Source organism: Gavialis gangeticus, unplaced genomic scaffold (genome assembly GCF_001723915.1).
Source record: "Gavialis gangeticus isolate Ggan-Ray unplaced genomic scaffold, GavGan_comp1, whole genome shotgun sequence".
Taxonomy (NCBI): domain Eukaryota; kingdom Metazoa; phylum Chordata; order Crocodylia; family Gavialidae; genus Gavialis; species Gavialis gangeticus.
In genome coordinates, this window is record NW_017729028.1 from 27,193,399 (window position 1) to 27,202,319 (window position 8,921).

The 8,921-nt window shown below is 39.3% G+C and overlaps 1 protein-coding gene across 1 annotated transcript in view; it reads right to left on the reverse strand.

The window, feature by feature from the left end:
• Positions 1-5,320: 5,320 nt before the first annotated feature.
• The window catches only part of ATAD2B (ATPase family, AAA domain containing 2B), a 133,834-nt gene continuing 130,233 nt past the window's right edge, over positions 5,321-8,921 (reverse strand). The window contains exon 28 of the mRNA XM_019520676.1: positions 5,321-8,795. Coding sequence (XP_019376221.1) covers positions 8,754-8,795 — 42 coding nt within the window. The 3' untranslated portion in view covers positions 5,321-8,753. The remainder of the gene's footprint in view (positions 8,796-8,921) is intronic.

The window sequence follows — 8,921 nt, forward strand, 5'->3', positions numbered from 1 at the left end:
TCCCTTCAAATCTAATATTTTGAATGGACCTGATGTTGATGCTTAACCCCAAAACCTAATGACATTTGAATGAGTTAATGAGCTCCCATCTCTTAAACCTATTCTTGGATGCTGAAAATGACAACACTTCAGCAGCTCCTCAGTTTCTGTTTTCATAACCTTGAAGAGATTTTTTTTTTTTTTTAAATAAAAAGCAAAACTGAGTTTCTAGAGCAAAACCCTAGAGCAAGTAGTAGATTGTCAAGCAAATCCTACAGCCCTGATACAGGCTGCTCCTTCTTACTCTACTATACACTGCTGCGTATGGAAAATTATTGGGTATATTTGCATTTCCAATACTTAAAAACACATTATACAAAATAACCATTTGCTATGAAAGAGATGTTCCTCGATATTCACACATGTAAGAGATGCGCCTTTCCTGTCATCTTCCAAATCCTCTTATGTTTTACCAGTAAAGAATGCAATGGGCACATCTAATATCATTTAAAACTTTATCTGTTCAGCATCCTACAGTTTGCCCTTGACTCTCCCAAAAATCAGTATATATTTGTTTCTCTTCAAGGTAGTTTCTGCCTCTTCCTACTGATAGGATACCACCTACCGAGCAGAAAGATGCAAGCCCCCTGCTACAGAGATACAGCTGGGATGCAATTGGAAGCTGATTTTGAAGGTTCATGATTGACTCCATCGTTAAGGCTACATTAAGATCTGAACTTAAAGCAAGATGAAAGTTACCCCATTTCACACTGTCGTGATTGAATTTACGCTACATTTAACACACTAACTCTTCCCAGGACAAATTAATTTTCTAAATTTTTTGGCTCAGCTTAACTAATATTGCTAGAGGTTTTTCTTACATGAGGTCTTTTCAAAAAATCTCCTCTAAGATTCTTATTCCCATTTCCTCCTGCACAAGATTCACAAAGCTGGAGAGCTATACAGCACCTACACACCCCTAATTTCAAACACACACGCACTTCAGTCTAATACATCAGAGATAAAACAGCTACCATATGTCATACCATAGCAAACAGCTTTTTTTCTCCCTTATTCAACATAACCAAAATTAGCTCCATAATGATCAGCTGACAGACTGCCAAGTAGTTGGTTTGACATGACCTGCACTCAAACACCTGCACTGCCTCTGATATTCCACTGCACTTCTCACATAAACCCCAATAGTTTCTTGAGCCCGAGGTGCTAGAACAGTAGCCTAACTAGCCTAACCCACTGCAATGCAACCATAACTCTCCTGATGCATCAGCATGCTAGGGACGCTTGCGGTGTTGATGCCTCAAATGTAAAGATGCTGAACTCCCTGCTACACTCTTCTGATCAGTCCCACTATCTTTTTGCACTCCCCTGCCCTACTGCACAAAAAAAGAGCTGCATGCTCTGACAAATCCACTGTTCTTGCTCATAAGGGGACTGTGAAAATTGAGCATGTGCTGTCAGAGAAACCACTGCCTTTGTTTCATCAGAAAAGAGCCCCCTCCCACACCCTCTGATACAGGACTGTGTATGTATGGGATTTGATAGGCGTTTCACAGGAGCTATCCCTCAATAAACACTACACATGGGCACTTATCAGAACAGTTACTCCTGAATAGTCCTCTGCTTTAAATTCAGACCCTACTTTAATTCAAAGAAATCTTCAATGTAGACAAGCCCTAACTAAGTGGTGCAGTAGCTGTCTCTTTCCTGGGATGCTGCAGTGGTTAAACGACCATCCTGCTTAAACAAGAAAGTTGCTTTTTCATTTTTTCTTGGCAACTTCAGCACTTGAAAAATAGCCCTAAAAAGTCCCTATTATTAACATACCATCTGGTGAAGCGTTAATCAGATGTGCCCCAGTGTAAGTGGCATTTAGCCGCAGACATTCTCATTCGCTGTCGTTGGGTTTAATTGAAATACATTTCCTGGCAGGTGCCTGTTTAAGCGAGCCCCTGTATAGTAAGCCTAAGTTTAAGAAAAATAAATTATTCATACAGAAATGGAACATGGCTGGATTAACAGCTATTCAAACTTTCAATTTTTCAGTTCCTGATTTATTTTTTTACATTTTAATTTTACAGCCATAATGACATATTACATTGAGGATTTTTTTAAAAACATTTTCTAAGGAAAAAATAAACTGAGGTATTTGGCATCACTGGTTTATTACCATCTTGTTCTAGCTCTCTCTCACACACATACACCTCAGTTTACACACATGCATGCACATGGTATAACCCAGGCCAACCTGAATCTGCAGACAACTTAAAACAATACAGCCAAAAGGCCCAAATTGCTCCATTCAACTCGGAAAGGCTGCTCCTGGAGACCAGGGAAGGAAGTATGTAGCTAGCAGCATCAAACTGGGGCTTGGAGGTAAGCAAGCCATTACTGAAGCCTTCCAATCATGTTCCTCCACCCTCCTGCTCTGACGGATAAATGTTAAGGCCCCCTTTCTGTGGAGGGCTGCCAAAGAGTCAGAGAGAACTAGGGCTGGAAGGAGACAGGATCATCCCCATCTAAACACACTATGCAAATCAACTGTCTAACCTCTAAGCAAAACCACAGAATCAGCCCCGACATAACAGACAAAACACCCTAACTTGCACAGGTAAAACAGAGGGACCATGGTGGCCAACATCCTGCAGCTACAAAGGTTGTTAAAAATATACTATAGATCCCAGGAGGAGGGTCATGCCCCCCACTACAGAGGAAGGTAAAAACCCCCACAGCCCATACCAATATGACTATGGGGTAAAATTCCTTCCTGACCATAAATATGGTGCTTGGTCTGACCCTGAGCAGAGGGGCAAGATCCTCTAGATGCAACCCTCTAAGTTTAAGTCCCAGCAGAAGCACTGGCACACCCCAGTCAGTCCCCAGCTCTGGCTGCAGCCAACACCCAACACCTCTGAGGAAGACTTAAAAAAAACCTCTGCCATGTAGCTGAAGCGAGGGAGGGGGAGCAAATTCCCTCCCAGGCCCACGTGGCAAGCCACAAAGCCCAGAAGCATGGGAAATAGCCACAGAAAACCTAGGTATAGCTACATCTAAATCATCCCTGACCACCAGCTGTCCAACCTCTTATTGAGCATCTCAAGTGATGGAGTCTGAACATGTCCATTTCCTTCAACCTCTCCTCATACAACTTGTTTTCCAAGCCCTTTATCGTATTTCTCACCCACCTCTTGGCCCTCCTTAACTTCTCCAAGTCTTTTTTACAACGTGGAGTCCAAAACTGCACACAATACACTAGACGAGGCCTAACCTGTGTTGAATAGAGAGCCACTACCACCTATCCTGGGTCTTGCACATGGTGCTTCTCTTCATGCATCCCAAAACTGTATTCACCTTTTGTGCAGCTTCATCACCCTCCAGATTCTTCTTGAATCTACCAAGACTCCCAGATCCTTCTCAGCAGCACTGCCATCCAACCAGGTGTCACCCATTTTGTATTTGTATTTATGATCCTTCCTGAAGTAAAGCACATTGCATTTATCAGCTTCATCCTGTTAGCTCCAGCCAAGCTTTCCAATCTGTTGAGATCCTTCTAAATTGAACTCCTGTCCACCAACATATTTGCAATCTTTCCCAGTCTACTGTTATCTGCAAATTCACTCAAGAAGCTTTCTATGCCATCATTCAAATAATTAACAACACACAATGAACAGCACTGGGTGCGAGACGGACCCCTGTGGGACTCCACTCGAAAGCTCCTGCCATTCTGACATGAACCCATTTATAACTACCCTTTGCTTGAGACTACTGAGCCAGCTGTCTATCCTGGTAGTAGCTTTGTCCAGCCCACATTTCTCCAATTTGTTCACGAGAAGTTCATATAGAACCCTGTGAAAAGCCTTGCCCCCCGATGTACTATATCTACTTGATCATAGAGCGTCGTTGTTCTACGGCAGCCCCAGTAAACCTAAGGAGAGTGATGCCAGGCCCCTCATAGTAACAACCACCAGGGATCTAAATTACTTTAATCTGATTCTGTATACATGGGACTTGTTTTAGGATATTCAATGCACACCAGTAGGTTCACAGAAGTAAGTGCCTGGCCTGTAAAATAGATGGAAGTTCTGACACTGAATTCTAAGAGAGGCTAGGTTCACATACCGTCACTTTCTATTGCTCCTGCTCGGTATATGGTTTTCAAGCAGTGAGCTTTACTCAGTTTACTGGATACCAGAATCACTAGCTCCAATTTAAAATGTATGCTTCCTGCCCTGAAGAGTGCACAATATAAACAGTGGAGGAAAAGAAAAAGAACAGCAGCTTTCATGCATCTGGTCTTCTTCATGACATCAGTGGCAAGTAATTTCGTTTAAAACGCTGCTCTTTTAGTTTTGGTTAATGTTCCTTCACAAGGGGTTATATGCATTTTAAAAAGGCTTGAAGGCAGCAATGGTAAAGGAACAGCATGCACATTCAGGGAGTCAGGCTTCAAAAACATAAGCAAGGAACTTTACTCCAGACAGAGACCAAAAACGGAAAAGTGCAGCCCAAACTGTGAAAATGACAGGTATGAACACACAACAAATTTAGCTCACAACCATTTTACAGCTTAACTTGAGCAGACCCAACAAAGGGTCCTGGACCAATGTTACATTTATTGCATGACAAACTGTAACAAGCTACATATTCAGGCAATTTATAGTGCAGTAAAATAGCAAACCAGCCAAAATGATGTTCCATATTAAATATGTTTAAATGTGGAACAACTGTGGTTAGTCTGCATTGCACCTTAAATTGAATATATAACATGCCCCAGACCCACGGCTGCCTGTGCTTAATCTGAACAATCAGCCAATCATGAGAATCACAGCACTGGAATCCAGGACAGTGTTTGTATCTGTCCCAAGAAAATGACATGCAACAATCTAACTCCTTCATTCATCTAACAGACAACTTTGACAACCCTGGACTAAAGCAATCCAAAGCCATGAAAATAAAGACATACTTATTCCACACAACAGGAAGACTATAGTCTTACTTTGATGCTGATAAACTGCAAGCACCACTGGTCATTTTCCTCCAGTTTAACATAGAACACTTCCTAAAGCATAGAGACGTTTTTCGTCAGGTTATTTCATTATTAACGCAAGGCAACTTTCACAACTTTACCTGAAATTAGAAGTAGATGTTTTGCTTTAATGGACAAACACTAAAAGCAAAGATACCGACTAAATCACCAAGCCATGAGATCCAAGAGTTATAATGTGCCTACTGCAACATCAGTGAGGTCCATTTCTAAAAAGGCTGGAATTAGCTAAGAGATGATCATTTCATGTAAATGCAACAACATCTTACTAGTAGTAAAACCATGTTTTTCTTGTCATCTTTATTCAAGTATTTCACAGCAGTTATATTACAAATTACAGTAAAATGTTCAAAAATTTCCAGAAGTTCAAAAAAATTAAATAACTTACTTCAAACTAATGTAAAAGGAAGTCAAAATGCAAAATATCAATTTAAACACAATTCTGAATAAAACTATAGAATCCAAAATATACCATAGTTGATGAAGGAAGTCTACTCAATCCACAGAGTAGACACACATGAATAAAACCAAACAACAGGGTTCCCCGATGTCTAAATAACCCAATGTACAAGATATAAAAGATGCAAGTACAAGCCCAAATTCAAGCTTATGTTGTGATTACAAAAAAATAAAATAAAATAATGACTATCAGCTGCAGGACCTGCCATTCAAGCTACTGAAGGAGAAGCCAGCACTGACCCACCAACTTAATCAAAAAATGGGAAGACAAGATATTACAAAAAACAGTAATCCTATAAATACATTGTTGGCATATGAAAAAAAAAAATCAAGTAACAATACATAGGACACCAAACAAAAAAAAATAATCACAGGTGAAATTCAAGCTTGCAAATACAATTAACTCCACAGCCATCTACTTCACCCAAGAACAGTTCTACTATCTCCAATACCTCTGCCCCACAGAGAAGCTTACTTCGGTCTGGCTGAGCCATACTTTATTGACCCGACAACAAGGCCTTGCACAGGAGTTTATTTGCAATTTTCACAACAGGAAACAAGGAACAGAGGTCAATTTGTACAAATTCTTGCCAATACTAGATGGCAAAAAAAAATTAAGAATCATACAAGAGTAAACAAGTTTAGACCACATGGATAGATTAACAGCTGCTTTAACTCTATAACCATCAGACATCTGTAAAGGAAAAAAAAAAAAAAAAAAACACCTGATGAAGTGTGGTTATTTGGGCCAGAAAAAGTGAGTATATAGTTTTACCCAAGTTGTCCACTAAAATATACTTAAATTGGCTAATTCTTTCCAAAAGACCTCAACTGTTAAAGTGGCAGCTCCTTGATTAGTAAAGATGCCTCTTTCAGTTTTCAAATCAATATTACTGACTAAAGGTTGTTTTTTCCAAAAAGAACCTGACCTTTTAGAACCATTTTAATGCTAGGCATGAGCTTAAATTTGCTTGTCACACTCACTGATGACTAAAATCTCAATGGTTTAATTCAAACAAACTTTGCAACCTGTTAAAAATGTATGCAGTTTTATCTTTCACAAGTGCTGCTGCTACTTGAACAAAAAATTTTTTATGCAAGTGAAACTGGAATATTTTTTAAAAATGCTGCAGCAAGAACCTGAGACTTGCAAAAAACCCTTTTATCAGAAGCTTGCTACAAAAAATCTGCTACATTTTATTTAATCAAATCTTTACGTTTGTAACAATTTTCATCAAAATACAAAATGCTTTTAATGCACCAGAGAGCAAAATATTTTAAACAGGTATGATGGTAATAAATACTAAAGAAAACATGAAAAAAAAATCCCCATAATCAAAATCTGAGATCAAAGAACCTCTTGTTTAAAATGTGTTTGCTATTATTTTTAATCGCACTTTCCCACCTAAAAAATACAGTGTCTCTACACGGGTTGCATTTAGAGTAGTGTAACTAGATGCATACTAAGACTTATTTTTTCCCCTATTACATATTAAGAAACCAAGTGGCATTTAGGGGGAGAAGAAGGTCAAGTTAGAATTATGATGCTTAAACATAAAATATAAAGAAGCACTTTGGATTACTGCAGTAGCCCAAGTTTGTTTTTCTGCAGTGGCATACTACTAATAGCCATAGACATGGAGACAAGTACCTTAGCTTCAGCATGTAAACGGTAGCAGAGTGATTACAGTCCTCCGTAAACACTGTTGGTAACTAAAATACAAAAAGCTGAGGTAGCTCAGTATCTCTGCAGTAGTCCAAGACTGTTTTCTCTAATTAAAAACAAATCACATTGTGTTGCATATTTTGGAAAGACATTCCTGCAGCTACATATAACAGTTATAATGAATGGTAAAACGTAGTAACACCAGACAGCCTTTCTACAACATTTTCCACTAACTTGCCTGATAGAAATCAGCCCGGGGAATATTTTAACATTGAGCTTGTGATAAAGACTTTTCACTGAAACATGTTTTGCCTCTTGAAACTGCCTAGACGGTCTCGCCCCGATTTCCAGAAAGGAAAGGTTCTGAACTACACCATTCAGATCCAGAGAACTGCAGTCGGCACAGACCAATTCAGAGGTTCACCTTTCACCTTTTTCCCCCAACGTTAATACTGCTATACATGGACTGAGTTGTGGGAGCGGGAGCCTAGTTAAGTTGTCCTTAAAGTGAACAAGGACTCCAGATTTTCTGAGTAACCACCTCTCCCTTTTACACCCATTCAGCAAGTCCAAGCTTTAATTAACACGGAATTGAGAAAGAGACCTGCCAGAATTAAACCTCTTTTATTTCTAAGAAAATGGACAACAAATAAATAGAGCCGCGGGGAAAGAAAAAAAAAAAAGTAAGAGAACAGCCCCCTTCAAACAGTATTTTCTGCTCTTCTTTTTATCAACACAGGAAATTTCCACTGTGTAATTTGCTTCAAAAACAAATACACTGATGGAATAAAAGAATTTCACCATTCTGGTAAAATATGTGGCTTTTTTAGTGTGTCTTAGTTTAGTTCTGTAGAGTAAGACAGGCATGTTAGAACCATAATACTAGTTGCCATTCAATGACAAGGAAACACATTTCACCCATTTGGAGCTTCTCTCTCTGAAGACAGCTTTCTAACTGTCATCCACTACAATCCCAACCATCTGAATAGCCTTATCTTTCTCAATTGACTAAAAAGGCACATTAAAGGCAGTTCTAGAGAGCCTCATCTTCAAATTAATGTACATCCAGTTACTCAAGCTATCTACCACAATGCATCGTTGCCATCGTTAAACAGGTTTCTGTCCATTACCCCAGAGAACAAGAGAAAAATCTGACGAGAAAAAAAAACTGGAAAAAAAATGTTGCCTGTTTAAAAAAGTTCATCATTGTTATATCTGCTCTATCCAGTTTTCTTGTTTTTGTTTGTCTCCTCCACTGTTTGAAGTTTCCCAAAAGACAATGAATGTAGAGAGAACAAGAGCAGAAATGAGAACAGTTTCTGTAGCACCAAAAATCTCCAAGCTGTGGCGTTGTATTCGTTATTTATACCGATACAACTATATGAAGTTCCGTTTGGTTCTTGTAGGCTGGTTGGTTTCAGGTACCTGAGACAATAGCACCAAATTCAACAGAAAGAGAGAAAAGGGAGAGAGAGAGCACTTAAGACTAAGGCTCTGCACGTACTTGGTGCAAATGGAAATTGAATGGCTCAGAGGACTGCTCTCCCTGGAGCAGTTTGAGAGAGGATAAACCCACCCATCTTGAGTTCACAGGAATGTTTCAAACACATGAACTGTTCTTTCCATCTCCTGCAAGACAGAGACAAGATATTAATTATACAGATAAGGAGAAATGAATATAGTTACTGTTACACAATCCTATCTACAGTGCTTTTTTTTGGGGGGGGGGGGGGGGGGGGGGGGGAAAAAAAAATT